The sequence below is a fragment of the Rhinolophus sinicus genome, linkage group LG07 (genome assembly GCF_036562045.2).
Source record: "Rhinolophus sinicus isolate RSC01 linkage group LG07, ASM3656204v1, whole genome shotgun sequence".
NCBI lineage: Eukaryota > Metazoa > Chordata > Mammalia > Chiroptera > Rhinolophidae > Rhinolophus > Rhinolophus sinicus.
This window is the reverse complement of record NC_133757.1, coordinates 29,648,074-29,664,360: the sequence shown is the minus strand read 5'-3', so window position 1 is coordinate 29,664,360 and position 16,287 is coordinate 29,648,074. Positions and strand designations below refer to the sequence as shown.

General features: G+C 36.0%; 1 protein-coding gene across 1 annotated transcript in view; it reads left to right on the top strand.

Moving 5' to 3' along the window:
• BTAF1 (B-TFIID TATA-box binding protein associated factor 1) overlaps positions 1-16,037 on the top strand; it is an 84,336-nt gene extending 68,299 nt beyond the window's left edge. The window contains exons 26-38 of the mRNA XM_019739276.2: positions 1,336-1,488; positions 1,716-1,837; positions 1,925-2,092; positions 3,662-3,739; positions 3,878-4,007; positions 5,714-5,855; positions 5,945-6,075; positions 7,810-7,935; positions 9,404-9,556; positions 11,727-11,938; positions 13,227-13,386; positions 13,735-13,905; positions 15,750-16,037. Coding sequence (XP_019594835.1) covers positions 1,336-1,488; positions 1,716-1,837; positions 1,925-2,092; positions 3,662-3,739; positions 3,878-4,007; positions 5,714-5,855; positions 5,945-6,075; positions 7,810-7,935; positions 9,404-9,556; positions 11,727-11,938; positions 13,227-13,386; positions 13,735-13,905; positions 15,750-15,893 — 1,890 coding nt within the window. The 3' untranslated portion in view covers positions 15,894-16,037. The remainder of the gene's footprint in view (positions 1-1,335; positions 1,489-1,715; positions 1,838-1,924; positions 2,093-3,661; positions 3,740-3,877; positions 4,008-5,713; positions 5,856-5,944; positions 6,076-7,809; positions 7,936-9,403; positions 9,557-11,726; positions 11,939-13,226; positions 13,387-13,734; positions 13,906-15,749) is intronic.
• The last annotated feature ends 250 nt before the right edge of the window (positions 16,038-16,287 follow it).

Sequence of the window (16,287 nt, the reverse complement as noted above, 5' to 3'; positions counted from 1 at the left end):
TGAAGTGATAAATTTATTTTTGAGAAAATGTGTCAAATACCCAAGTCAGAATACCTGTAGTTTATATCAGTCCATTCAAGTAAAATATTGCTCTATGAAAAATGGCTAGGTTAGCTCAATCTAAACAATCTCATGAGTGCTTTTCCTCAACATATTGTACTTTTTTCCCCCCCTTTTTTCTGCCTCCCCCCTCCCACCCCATTCTGGTTCAAGCCGCTGTTTCTTTCAGTCTAGTTGTGTAGGACACAGCTCCCTGGCCCATGCTGGTGGTATTATGAGCCTTGCGCGCTTCCCCCAGCTGAGGCAGGTCATCGGTCGGCTGCTCACAGCAGCCCACAGCAGCTCATGCTGGCTACAGGCTGCTCCTGGCAGCACACGGTAGCCCACAGCAGCACACAGCAGCCTGTGACAGCACATAGCAGCCCACGCTGACCTCTGGCTGCTCACAGCAGCCCAGCTCCAGGGAGAGCCGTTGTTCACAATCTTAGCTATAAAGGGCGCAGCTCACTGGCCCATGTGGGAATTGAACCAGTGATCTTGGCAGGAGCATGGCACTCCAACCACCTGAGCCACCGGGCCGGCCCAGCATATTGTACTTTGATATGGAGCAGAAGTGCTTTACGTATACTTCACATTTCGTTGCACAGAATGTTAAAAAGATGTGCATTCAAGGGTTGAGGTTTAATAAAATTATTTTTACTACTTCAAGGACATTCCTAAGTGAAACCAGCTTTTAAAAATAATGCTGGTGCATGGCTGTGAGAAATACAGTGACTATTGGTATATTTGGTACCATTGCTTTGATTCTTTCTGATGTACAAGAAGTTTTGCCTATCATTGCTTTTGCAGCATCAGTGCAAATATCAACACAGTGAAGAAAACAAACAGTATCTTTCTTTTATTATGAACTAGTTTTGACCTCAATGACCCTTTGAAAGGTCTTAGGGATCCCGAAGGGTCTGCAGACCACATTTTGAGAACCAATATCCTGGGACATCATAACTGAAACTGAGAAGCTCCAGTAACAGCATTTCACTTAAAATAAGCCATACAACTTAATTGCCTCTTTATCAAATAATGCATGGTGTGGGAAAAAGTAAGTTGTAGGTGTGTTCTTTAAAATACCTCAAATGTGTTTGTTTACTAGTTTCATTATAGCATTTTAATACCTGCCACATTCTTTAAAGTCTATCTTCCAGTCTTTAAAATTATACTATTTTTGAATTACTTTTTTCTTTGTATTTATATTTTGATAAGACTTAAAATTATTTCATAATAGGATGAAAAATTAATTATGAGCAAATAGTTTTGATACACTTTAAAAAATCATTTTAGGCAGGCATTCCAGACCCTCCAAATATGTCAGAAGAATTAATCCAGTTGAAAGCCAAGGAGCGACACTTTTTGGAACAATTGCTAGATGGGAAGAAATTAGAAAATTACAAAATTCCAGTACCAATCAATGCTGAACTCAGAAAATATCAGCAGGTAAGGTTTTTTACTTACCTTGTAAATATAAGTAGTGATGATCCCTTTCAAATGTACTTTGAAGAGTTTTTAAAATTCATTTAGTAAAATCTTGTATTTAGTGTCTTAGACTCATTTACTCCTCTTTTGCCTATAAAAATACAGATTTTTGGTCTGTGCAAACATTTTTGACAAAAAGCTGTTTATGATCTGTTCATATTTATAATTTTTGTCTTTCAACCTTTCAGGATGGTGTGAACTGGTTAGCATTTCTTAATAAGTATAAACTTCATGGAATTCTATGCGATGACATGGGTTTAGGAAAAACTTTACAGTCCATCTGCATTCTAGCAGGAGATCACTGTCACAGGTAATATAAGTTATTTTAAAAGAAGGCTTCCAGATGCTGAGAAATGTAAATAAGCTGGTTAATTTACTGTGTTTTGCTGTTGTAAAGGGCCCAGGAATACGCAAGATCAAAACTGGCAGAATGTATGCCACTTCCTTCCTTGGTAGTTTGTCCACCAACATTAACAGGTCATTGGGTGGATGAAGTAGGTAAATTTTGCTCCAGAGAATATCTCAATCCATTGCATTATACTGGACCTCCTACTGAAAGAATAAGGTAAGGACTGTACAACCCAAAAATGTTAAACTTTTGCTTTAAGTAACTTGGAAGAATAAAGTTGATAAAAAATGAATTTAGCTTTTTTTTGTTGTCAGACATAGAAATGTAAGAAAGGTGAGTATACATACACTGTAAAGATATAATCAGTAAGACTCATCGAAATTCAAGGACTTGAGCCATTGCTAACAATCAGTTGGGCTTTGTAAGTGTTGGATCTAGGAACCAAAGCCATTCTCCATGTCCTTCTTGGGAGCTTTGTGATCATAGCATCTCCTAGGTGCTTCTGTTAATATTCTCATTCTCTACCAGCTTTACCTAAGCGTTCTCTCTTCCTTTCCTCTCCCCAGAAGTGCTTTTGGTCCACAGTGACTGCTCTAGCTTCCCTGATACCATAGCAACGCTAGAGTTCTATTAGCTTTCCCCTCTCTGTATTAATTAGCACATCTCTTATGTTCCTAAATACAAATTTAGAAGAGGGAATTTTGTTGATTTCAATTCACCTTTTAAAACTCGGATAGTCATAGATTGCTGATTAGTCCATAGATTTGCTGCCCTTCTATATTAAGAATAGCTAACATATATTGAGCACTTACTGGCCAGACATTGTTCTAAGCAGTTTTACATTTATGTAAAATATATTGTGTATTCTCACAGTCACGTTATGAGGTATAGGTATATTATTATTCCAAATTTGTAGATGAGGAGTCTAAGACATGGGATCTAGGTCCAAAGTCATTCCACTAATTAAATGAGCAGAGTGAGATTTGCATACAGGCAGCTTTAACAGCTTACACAAGTAAGGAATTTACTGTAGGGTCTGTTCTATATTCATTCATTTACAAGTGATAAAAACTTAGACTAGCTTAAGCAAACAGGAAATCCAGTAATTCACTAAATTGAGAATTGCAGGGGTGAATTCTTGTTTCAGGCACATCTAGATTACTCTCATTTGCTCTTTCTCCTCATACATAACTTGTTCTATGGGCTTCTGCTGGACTTTGGTCTACAGTTGGTGGATAAGATGACTGTGGGCAGTCTTAGACCCACATTATCCTGCTGGGTGATGACAGTAAACAAATTTTCTGTCTCCCATCATGAACATATTGATTCTGGAGATGACTGACTGACCTTGTTTGTGTCATGACCGGAAGCCCTTTGTGGTCAGGAAATAAAACACTCTGAATGGCTCAACCTGATTCAGATGCTTTATCTCTTTCATGATTATGGGGACTTGTGATTGACAGCTTCCCTCTACTCCCCTCCCCATCACAACATGGAGTAGTAGAGGGATAGTGCCTCCAAAGAAGAGATGTTGGCAAATAAACTTGAAATGTCCACGTTTTGAGTCAGGTATTCATCTCTTTACTCTTCAGAATAAGTTAGGGCAATATGGCCATTTATAAGAAGAATGGCCTTTACGTAGCAGGGTCATAAATGTAAATAGAAGGGAATGTTGAGCTTAGTAGGCAGATTGAAAGCATGATGGTAGCTGTAGTTTCTCCTTTGAAATTGTATTACAGATTTTGCGGATTCCCTGTTCCTAATCTTACTTATTTTTAAATACAGGTTACAGCATCAAGTAAAAAAGCACAATCTGATAGTGGCTTCGTATGATGTTGTGAGGAATGACATAGATTTCTTTAGGTAAGAATTAAAATTTTTTTAAAGAAAAACTTAGTACCAAATTTGAAGAAACTTAATATTTTCCTACCTCAAAAACTCCTCATATAGTTCTCAACATACAGTAAAAGATGCTAAAATTTTTTGTTTATTCTCCCTTAGAAATATTAAATTTAACTACTGCATTCTTGATGAAGGCCATGTCATTAAAAATGGAAAAACGAAATTGTCAAAAGCAGTAAAACAACTGACTGCTAATTACAGGATTATTCTTTCTGGAACACCAATACAGGTAATTATTTACTAGTCTCTTTTTTTTTTTCTTGCCACGTGAAGAGAAGGTTTGGCATTTGGCAGTGAATTAAATAAGAGGTTTTTTTTTAGTTTATAGGAATGATAATTTCCAGTAATTATTTTGCTTTTATAATGGTTCATTTGGTATGTAACAGGATCTGAGCAAACTAGGTTTTCAAAGTCATATTTAAAATATAATTTTAGGCTATGTAAACAGAAGTCTTATGTCCAAAGTGTGGGAGACATTAGCCAGACTCTTTCACACTGGCTATTCTCCTTCTGTAGTATTACACCACAGTCTGATTTAACACTGAAAAAGCTAGTGTTGATTCAAAGGTGAATCATCGTATAGTAACAAGCGTGAATACCTGAGGTTAAGAGACAATTTAAGGGAGGAGGTTGCAGAAGTTTATCTTGGAAAAGGAAGGAGATGGGTGAGAGTGTAGATGTCTTTCGGTACTTAGGAGAGATCTGTTATCTTTCAGAGGAATTTGTTCCAAATGTTCATATGTAGCTTGTATATAGCCAGCTCTGATGGGAAGATACCCTTCATCACTCTCCAGTTAGTGGGAGGATAAACACCAAGCGGCCTTTGAAAGTTCCTCTGACTCTGAAATAATTGATGATTTTTTTTATTTATGTATTTGTTCTCTTTAAAATTATTTTTGGTGATGGACTGATTATAAGTGCTAGGGTTCTGTCCATTAAGTGAACACTACAGATGTTAATGACCACAGAAGATAACTTAATTACAAGTATTTAAAAGTTTAATACAACTAAGAAAAAGTACCTTTAAAAGGTAAAAAAGGCTTTTTAGACTTGAATTATCAAGACTTTGCTTCCATTTAAACTTACATGGAAACTTCACAGTATTTTTAAATACGTTATTGCTTTCATAACATTTTGTTTTTGTTTTTGTTTGTTTTTTTGTTTGCTTAAAGGCCATCTCTCTTTCCCATTTACTCACCTAAATAGTTTAGCTCTGAAGCTATAAGGTGGGTTTCTGCACCGAAGAGCCCAGAGTTGGGGGTCAGAGTCTAAGTGGGATTAGAAGGGTGTCCATCATGTGGGAGGGCAGCCCAGCATCATGAGCCAGAGCTTGAGCAGGGTGGGGAGGGCAACTGGAAGGGTTAAGAGGGTAGGATGGTACTGTAGGATACCACATTGAGAAAGCATCAAAAATGAAAACATGCTGGTTTGTTTGTTGTTGTTGCTTTTTCATGAAATTTCAACAGAATTGGAAAGAACTTGTGCCTATTCCTGGAACCCATAAGTATGGGGCAGACGTGACCTATAACCAAACTCTTTTAGGTTTTCCTTTGTTGAAGAAGCAGTGATGTTGGCCAAATTCCTTAGATCTTGCTGTTAATTTGAATGTCAGTAGAATCAGAAACATCTTCATCTTAATTAGTTCTTCTATTTACTACTTTTGTCACCAGTAAGGTTTAAATACTATGAACCAAGGCTTATTCAGGAAGAGTCGTCTTGAAAATTTCTCCCCAAATAGGACAAAGTATTTTCTCCAAGAATGCTAACCTGAATGTTACACATTAAAATGCAGACTTATACTGTGTACCTAAAAAATGTGGTGATAATCACTCATCTGTATCGTCATAATGCACTTTAATTAATGTTTCATTTTTTTAAAGAATAAGGAAATAATCCCACTACGAAAGATAATTGGTTTTCCTTTCTTATATTCAGAACAACGTTTTGGAACTGTGGTCATTATTTGATTTCCTCATGCCAGGATTTTTGGGGACTGAACGCCAGTTTGCTGCTCGATATGGTAAACCTATATTAGCAAGTAGGGATGCTCGAAGCTCCAGTCGAGAACAAGAAGCAGGTACGAAAAAGATATAATTACATACTCTGTGCAAGTGAATATAATTGATTCCTAACTTTTTTGAAGCCATTTTCTCTTATTATTAACAGGTGTTCTCGCGATGGATGCACTGCACCGCCAAGTCCTGCCTTTTCTTTTGAGAAGAATGAAAGAAGATGTTTTACAGGATCTTCCACCCAAAATTATTCAAGACTATTACTGTATTCTTAGTCCTCTCCAGGTTAGGAATCTGGTGATGATGGTTGTTGGTAGTATGTTTATTAGTAGAATGCTTTGAATAAGCCACAGAAGTATTGACTGAATGGGAATAGCCTTTGGCTTTATCATTCTAACCTAGCTTCTACGTCTTGAGACTAGGAATATTGTTTCAAACAGAAGTAGATAAGACCTAAATGAATCTTTTTGGATGTGTGGATACATTTGGATATGTGCATTTTGATTGTAGCTGCTTTCTTATATGTCTAGTTAATTGAAAAAGTTATAAGGTTAAACTGATGAAGAAATGTTTATAAGGGCCAAAAATCTACCTATAATGTCATATCCTCACAAGAGCATTATAGATACTGTCAATCCCCGTTTTTGCAAATGAAACTGAATCTGAGAAAGTTAAGTAACTTGCTCAAGGTTATATAGCTAATATATATCAGGGCTTAGTTTCAAATCTTGGGAAGTGGGGACCTCATCCCTTTTAAAGTATTATTATTCATTGCCAATAAATTTTGGTGTGTGCACAGTTCTGATTTCATACATAGAGACCATTATCAAAGGAATTTACTGTATGCCTTTCCTTCTGTAGTATTAGGTTGGTACAAAAGTAATTGCAGTTTAACAGGTTAAAAATAATTGCAAAAATCGCAATTACTTTTGCACCAACCTAATATTTTATAAAGGGAAACCATCCCTTGTCTTAGTAAGACATGGCCTATAATCAGAATTCTGTTTGAGTGTTTATGTTCTAAGTTACCATTCATCATTCTATTTCAGTATGAGGAGTTGGTTTAGTATGGTCAAATGAATAAAAGATATATAGACACACCCTGAAAACTTACCCTCTTTCCCCTCCAGTGTATAGACAGTTAACTCATTAGTGAGTATTTATCTGTACAACTTGAGTTTAGTGGGCACTAATCTACATGCTAAGAACTCTGTGATCATTTATATTACCTACCTCATCTCTCTCGGTCTCCATTCCTTATTTGTAAAAATAGGGTTAATATTTCTTGAAAGGAATATTTTATGGGCAATGAGATGAAGACATTTTAAAGTAAGTACAGAGAAAAGGTACCAAAAAAAAGAAAATCAGTGGTGATATACTGGTGGTGTATTATGATTATCAGCATAAAACACACTTAAGTAGTCTGGAGGAAGGGAGCTTGTGGAGGGAAGTGGCATTTGGCTTTGTTTAGCTTTCATGGGTTTTTATATTCTGACTTCTGTTCTTTAGCACTCTAGATTTTCTTCCCCTTTGCGTTGTTTTAGTGTGTACAAGCAGAAACCAGATTCCAGGGGAATGCTTTCAACTTGATATTTGTGAGATCTCTTTTAGGCAGTAGTAGTATTTTAAAACTTGGTCTCTTGAAATGTACCTATCAAGGCTTGACCACATAACTTCATGTAAGGGAGATTTTCTCATTTACTTGTGAGGATTCAGGTTCCTTTTATTGGTAATATATTTCTCTTGCTGAACAGAGTGGAAAAATTGAGTCTAGGACTATTTGACTCATTTTTTAATATTTTAGCAGTCAAACTTAATATGTCATACTTGTTTTCTAAATGTAATTGTAAAGGAATTTACCAAAATGCAGTGGATAATCTATAATCAGTAGCAAAGTATAGGTATTATAATTTATTTTCTTTAATGAGGGTTGATTTAAATTATTCCTCTTATTGGCTTGTGCTAGTTGTTTTCAGCAATTGAAAATAAATTACTTCTTTCTTGGGGGAAAATTTACAGGTTCAGCTCTATGAGGATTTTGCTAAGTCTCGCGCCAAGTGTGATGTTGATGAAACAGTTTCTTCAGCAGCACTTTCTGAAGAAACTGAAAAACCAAAGCTTAAAGCTACGGGACATGTATTCCAGGTACAGATTACAATCCACTCTTTAAATGTTGTTGGAGAATGTTCTTCAGTGCAGCAAATTTTACATAGAACACTGAAATACGGGGTTGTTTCAGTTTTTCTCAATTGTATACAGTCTTGAAAATAGATAAAAGTACCAATTTATTTCCTTACTGATTCATAATTAGTTATAAGTAATTTAATATTAAAATTAAATGTACAAAATGCAGTATGTTTACTACATGAAAAAAAGGGTTTCAGAAGACAGAATCTTTTGCTTTCCATTCCAAAAATATTGGAACACCTACCACAAGGCACTAATTTTTCTAAGCTCAGTGATTAACTAAAGTAGTGGACAAAACAGATTCCTTCCCTTGTAGAAATGAAAAACGAATAAGTAAGAGAAAATAAAACAGAGTAAGAGGTTATATAGTATAGGAGTCAGGAAAGGTTGTGATCTTTAATAGAGGGATCAGGGATGGCCTCACTTCTGAGAAAGTAACATTTAGCAGACATCTGAAGGAGGACTGAAGCATGCAGATATGTGGGGGAAAGGGATTCTGGGCAGAGGATACAAAAAGTACAGAAGTCCTGAAACGTGATGCCTCTGTGCTCAAGGGAATAGCAGATGAGAAAGAGATGAAAAGTGTCAATTCACTTTTTCTTTTCCTTTTTAAATATTCCACTATAGAAAACCTCCGCACCCCCTTGCCACCAATCAATTAAGTACTGTAGCACTTTTAAAGATAGAAGAGGGAAAAGGTGCTTGTAAAGGCTTATGCCTCTCCCATAGTTTTTATCGTAGTGTCCAGCAGTCTCTTCAGCCTTGTTAGCGGAGCTTACTAATATAATCTCTGTGCCAAAGGTGAGACCCAAATCATAAGCCAAGTAAAAGGCAAAAGAGAAAGGGTGTGGCTGAATCAAAAAAAAAGAAAAAAGAGATCCTATAGGATTCTGATTCTCAAACACAATCACTTAAAACAACCACCTAGCTCCACCCCCCCAACCCCACCACCAGACCTACAGAATCAGAATACTGTGTAGAAGGGAGAGACTTGCAGATTTATAAGGTCCTAAGAAAGTTTTATACCACTTAAGTTTGAGAAACCCTTCTTTGGGAAATGATGCCTGGTTCCAGAAGCATCTGCAAGCATTATCAAGCGCTTTGAGTGCAAAAGGGTTAGGTATAGAAGCTAACGAATAAGATACTCTTTCTGCCCTGAGAAGCTCATTGTCCAGTGGAGGAAACAGACATAAACAGTACAATTTATACAAGTAATAAATGCTTTCATAAAATACCAGCTGCACAAGAAGCACAGATGAAGGCATCACAGATGAGATACTTGAGCTGTTTCTTGAAGAATACGTAGGAGTATGTGAAAAGAGAAAAAAAGACATTGTAGACAGAATAGCGTGGGGAAAGGTACTGAGATACAAACATTTGTGGCATATGAAGTGGACTTGTGTATACTTTTTTTCTCCCCTAAAAGGCATTACAGTACTTACGTAAACTGTGCAACCATCCAGCATTAGTCTTAACACCTCAACATCCAGAGTTCAAGAGTACTACTGAAAAACTGGCAGTTCAGAATTCTTCTCTTCATGACATTCAACATGCCCCTAAACTCTCAGCACTGAAACAAGTAGGTATTTTAAATGTTAGATGTGTGTTGAACATTCCTGATGTGTAACACTAGGTAAATGGGCTTTTCCAATAGATTACCATTTATTTTTTAATTTGGCTTTTTAAAGTTTGGGTATAGCTTTTTTGAAAATTGTGGTAAAATATATATAGCATAATATATGCCATTTTAACTATTTTTAAGTGTAGAATTCTGTGGCATTAATTACATTCAATGTTGTGCAACCATCACTATTTATTTCAAAAATTTTTCTATCACTGAAACAGAAACTCTGTCCCCATTAAGCAATAACTTCCCATTCTCCTTTTCCCCCAAAGCCTGGTAACCTCTAATCTATTTTCTGTCTGTGTGAATTTATGTGTTCTAAATATTCCATGTAAGTAGAATCATTCATTTCAAATATTCGTCCTTTTGGACTGGCTAGTTTTTCACTTATTTTCAAGGTTCATTCATGTTGTAGCATGTATTGGTACTTCATTTTTATGACTGAATAATATTCCAGCTGAATTCCGTTGTTATTGTTATTATTATGTATATACCACATTCTATTCATCTAGTCATGTGTTGATGGGACACTTGAGTTGTTTCCACCTTTTGACTATTGTGAATATGCTGCAATGCATATTGGCTTATAAGTGTTTGTTTGGGTTTTTCTTTTCTTTCGTATAAAGACCTAAGAGTGGAATTGGTGGATCATAGAGCAATTCTATGTTTTAACTTTTTCAGGAACTGTCAAAATGTTTTCCGTAGTAGCTGCACCATTTACAGTTCCACCAGCAGTGTGCCAGGGTTCTAATTTCTCCATATCCTCCCCAACACTTATTTTCAGTTTTTTTATATTATAGTCATCCCAGCAGGTATGAAGTGGTATCTCATTGTTGATTTGCTATCCCTAATGACTAGTGATGTTGAGTGTCTTTTCATACGCTTATTGGATATTTATATATCTTTTTTGGATAAATGTCTAAGTTCTTTGACCGTTTTTTAATTGGATTGTCTTTTGGTTGAGTTTTAGAAGTTCTTTTATATTCTGGATCTTAAGCCCTTATCGGATATGATTTGCAAATACTTTCTCCCATTCTCTCTATTGTCTTTCACTTTCTTCATAATGTCCTCCATGGTTTCTGATGAGAAATCAGGTGCTCATCTTACTGAGGATCCCTTTTACGTGATGAGTCATTTTTCTCTTGCTGCTTTCAAGAGTCTCTCTTTATCTTTGTCTTTCAATGGTTTGATTATAATGTGTGTTAGTGTGAGTGTATTGTCAAATAAAAATTGAATTTCATCCACATTTTAATTATACTACAGGCTTTAAATTATTTTTAGTGTATATTTTTATACATTACTTTTTTACCTGCAGTTGTTAGTTAAACTAATCTCTCATTTTAGAGTGCTTCATGTTACCCTGAACTGTCTGGAATTAAAAAGCTTAGGAACTCTGCAGCTTAGGCCCAGATTATTTCTGGCCATGGAGGGCCAGAAATAATGGCCCTCAAGGAGGGCTATTCCAGAACCCTTATTTTCTATTTGCTCAGTTCTTTTCAGCCATTCAGAATAAATGTTCTGTCTCAGGAGAGAACTAGCTTGCTTGCTTTCATCTAAAATATGTCTGCTCTCTGAAGTAGAGGAGAAATCTTATTTACTTGTTAAACGTCTGGCAATAGAAATAGAGAAACATGTTTATCAGCAAGTAATAATGCCAAAAATATCTAATATGGCCAGAGCCAGAATTTAAAAATTTCAGTATACTGGAATGAACTGAAACTCTAGGTGAAATTTAATGGTGATAAGCAGAGTCAATTTTAAAAGAAAACACTTAGATAAATATAGATTCTGCCAGACTTAGCAAACATTTCATACAGGGTAAACTTGAGTTTGATATGATGGCATGTTCAGTGTAAACGGGCTGTGTGAATTAGTTGCCAGGAAATAATGCTAATAATCTTGGATGGGATTAATAACAATGTAATGGCCAAAATGAGGGCATCATAGTTTCACTGTATTTTATATCAGTCAGGCCAAATTTTGAGTATCATTTATAGTTTGGGACACTATAAGTATATAACTATAATAAAATCTAGAAACCATTTTATATGAGGAACAGCTTGAAAAACTCTTGGTTGCCTACTTTTATTGAACTCCTATGTAATAATTGATTCTTTTTCTCCAGTTGCTGTTGGACTGTGGTTTGGGAAATGGCAGCACTTCGGAGAGTGGCACAGAGTCTGTTGTGGCCCAGCACAGGATACTGATCTTCTGTCAGCTTAAAAGTATGCTGGATATAGTAGAACACGATCTTCTCAAACCTCACTTACCCTCTGTCACTTACTTGAGGTTAGATGGTAGCATACCTCCTGGTCAGAGGCACTCCATTGTTTCACGGTAAGTGGCTTCTAAAACTCGTAGGTCAAGCTATAGTCAGTGTATTACTACTTACTTCAAAGTTTGCCTCACAAAGTATTTTCTTTGGCTAAATATCTGCAACTGTGTTTTATTGTGTAATTGAACCCAAACCCTTTCAGAAATATATTACTACAGAAATATAATTGGATAGTTTGTTTAGTTAAAAACTACAGTGTGGCTATATAGAAAAGGTACTTCGAAGGATATGAAAGAAATTTAAGGCATCAACAAAAAATAGAGATAACTACTTTCCACCTCACCTTTTTCTGGGGAGTTGGTGTAGCAGGAAGCAAACAAGTGGCTTAGCTGAGATCTGTAGCCTAATCTCAGTCTCTGCTGAAAACAAGTTGGAAGCTGGCCCAGCTAGGAAGCAAAACTGGTTAATGCAGTGTTTCTCAAGTGTGGCCTACACCCTCTGCTTTAGAAATGTCATATTTCTAAATGCAGATTCCTAGGTTCTGTCCCAGACCTGCTCACTTCGAGAGTCAGCACTTTTAACAAGCATCCCCAAGAGATTTTTAGGCAGAGTTCAGAGTCCACGAATGAGCTTCAGAGGCAGACAGATCCAGGTTTGATGCCTGACTGTGCTATTTAGGCAGCGTTTTCTGGGCCTGTTTGTCATGCACAGAGCCCGAGTCTCTAAATTAGGGACAATGATGTTATCCTTATAGAGCTATTGTAACACTTAAAAACATGCATGTAAAGTACAAAGCTCTTGCCTGACTCAGAGTGAGAGTGTAATAAATGGTAGCTTAGTAATATTGTTAGTGATAATGTTAGTTTTCCTTTTTCCTAGAAGCTACTAGATGTCCTTTGTCATTATCTTCTAGGACAAGTACAATAGCAGCAACCCTCAACACCCTCGTCCTCTACCTTCCCTGACTGGTCTAGCCTTTTCCCCCATTATCCTCTTCTGTCTCCATACATTAATGGTTCATAGTTGGGTTTTGTTCAATTATAATTAGTGTTTAATTACATTTTTGCAACTTAGTCTTTATCTGTTATTCTAAAATACAATCCAGTTGGACTTACTTCTGTTTAAGAAATATCTGACATGTTCCAGAATACATTCTTTCTATGACTAAAGATATTATATATATTAAAAGAAGATAGTTTCATCAAATGGTCACAGATGTCTATATTATGGATTTGTAACGAAATGTTCTCATTTGTGCCCTTTAATTTCTGTTAAATAGTCCAATGTCTATTATATAGGTACCTTAGAAAGACATGTACTAATTTGATTTTTTAATATCTATACTTTTAGGTTTAACAATGATCCATCTATAGACGTTCTCTTACTTACAACTCATGTTGGTGGCCTGGGGCTTAACTTAACAGGCGCTGACACAGTGGTATTTGTGGAGCATGATTGGAATCCCATGCGTGATCTACAGGCCATGGACCGGGCCCATCGCATTGGGCAGGTAAAAAGTCACCACTCAACAGATGTTAACCTGTGAACTGGGGAAAGTGCTCCCCTAAGAAGACAGGAAGCCTTGGTTTACGTTCCTACTCTGATGTTCATAAGTGTTTCACTTAGGCAAGTCATTTAATTCTGTAGCACCACTTCCTCATGCATTAAATATGACATCTTGGTCTTAAGAAAACTGGGACACTATCCATTCCTAATATTCTGTGATTCTCTGCAAACATTTTAAGCTCAGTCCTAGTTAGATAGTAGGTAAGTGCTTGGTGCAAGCCCCGTGACTGTGAACCTCTAAGCTTATCAGTTTATTTGTGCTATACTTGCTTAACTTCTTTTTCTCATTCAGAAACGTGTGGTTAACGTGTACCGATTGATAACCAGAGGAACACTGGAAGAGAAAATAATGGGTTTGCAGAAATTCAAGATGAACATAGCGAATACAGTTATCAGCCAAGAGAATTCTAGTTTGCAGAGTATGGGGACAGATCAACTTCTTGATCTGTTTACTCTTGATAAGGTAAAGAACATACACAATTTGCTCTATCTTTAATGCATTTACAGACTTCCTGGGACTGTTTGGTGAAAGTACTGAAGGGAGCAGCAAAAGGTATTCACTTCAGTATCAGCTAGACAACTCTTTGAGGGGATTTTTGATGGCCAGCTAAAATGCTCCAGGATACTAGGGGATGTTTGAAGTTTTGACTTTCTGATTGATGTTTCCCTTGTCTTGCCCCAAGTTTCTTAGTCCTTTCTTGCTAAAGGACGCTGTCACTGGAAACACCTGGGTGTGTGTTTCTTGCCCTGCCTCCTATTACTGGTGACCTTAGGCAAATTAACATCTTTGAGCATCTATACCCTTGGGAGGATAATGCCTACATTACTACATGGTTAGGAAGGTAAAATGAAATCATACACGTAAGCATTTAGAAAGTGTATCTAGTATAGATTCTCAATAAATAGTAGACATTCTTGTTATTGTGGATGATGGAACTAATATATCAGATAACAGTCCATAATCAAAAGATGCACCAGCTGGAAATACTGGTCAGTCTAATAATGTAAAACTAATAAGGTTGGCTTTAAAGTCCTATATAGGTTCAGAAAATGAACTGCACACTTGGCATAATTATGATGAGATTGGCCTTTGATAAACTACCGTGTTTCCTCGAAGATAAGACCTAGCCGGACCATCAGTTCTAATGCGTCTTTTGGAGGAAAACATTAATATAAGACTGGGTCTCATATTATAGTAAAATAAGACTGGGTCTGATACTAATTTTTGCTCCAAAAGATGCATTAGAGCTGATGGTCCAGCTAGGTTTTATTTTCAGGGGAACACGGTAGTTATAATAACAGAATTATAATGTCCAAATCTGAGAGATTGTACAGTGGAACTAAGCCACATTTAGAATATTATGTCTGCTTCTGGGTGCTATATTTTAAACAGTAACAAATTAGTAAGTCCCCAAGAGATGGCCGGAATGGAGGAAGGTTCTTCAATCATGTCATAAGGTAAGGCTGAAAGAACAAGATATGTGTAACTTAGAAAAAAGAAGACTCAAACATAGATTGCTATCTTCAAATGCTTTTATTCTGTTTGAAAGAATATTCTTACGGGTGACTTTCAGTGAGCAGAACTGGGCTCGGGGATGTTCCAGGGAAGCAAGAGCTATTGCCATAAAGGATTCTATTGGGACAATTAGCAAAATTTGACTACGGAATATATATATATTCCATATATTTGACTATATGCCATAGTCAAATTTTGCCAATTGTGTATATATATGTGTGTGTGTGTGTGTGTGTATATATATATATATATACACACACACACACACACATATATATTATATATGTGTATATATGTATATATATATGTATATATATGATCATTTTAATATATCAATTAAATTTCCTTAATTTTATCTTTCTACTTTGATTATGAGAATGTCCTTAGGAATACATGCTTATTTCTGTCTAGGAAGAAAGGGGCATATCTACAAAATTTCTCTTGAATGGTTTTGGAAAAAAGCTGATTATTTGACTATATAGCTGACTTATACATACATTTATACACATATATATACAGGGGAGAGAATGACAGAGCCAATGTGACACAATAAACAATGAGTTCTTTGTAATGTTCTTATAATTCTTCCAAATAAAAGGCTTAAAATGATGAATCAAATTATTAGCTTATTCTGTTTTTCCACAGACCTATCTTATGAGATCATGAACTTCTCCATCACTTGAAGTATTTAACTCTTGAATAAGTGCAATGTTAGAAACAAGTGTGATATTTTATAGGAAAATACAATTTCTGAAGTTAATCATTTTATCTTTCTGCCAATTTTTCTTAAGGATGGCAAAGCAGAAAAAGCTGACACCTCTACTTCTGGAAAAGCAAGTATGAAATCAATTCTTGAAAACCTGAGTGATCTTTGGGATCAAGAGCAATATGAGTCAGAGTACAGCCTGGAAAATTTTATGCATTCTCTCAAGTAACTATCAAATATTGTAAATGCAGTTGCTGCTAGTTCAGTTACATTTCTGCTGATATTCAGCAAATTTCAAAGTTTATGGTGAACTTTTAGCTCAATGTGTAAATAGATACAAAGAATATTCAGCATAACGCTGGTTCTTGTTTCACTGGGAGGAACAAGTTATTCTCAAATATTTGCACTGTATTAAATTTAAATGTTAATGTGAAATGGTTTAAATTTTACATGCTGAATAGCTGCAGAGCAGAGGAATCAAACCAGGTTTACAAGTGCTACCATGAGGCGTTCCTACTGGAAACGAGCCTCCTATCTTTACATAGTCACTTTGTACAGGATTAATATCCATGCATACTTTAGTGTTCATGTACATTTTTTGTTTTAAAAAGAACTTGTTTTTA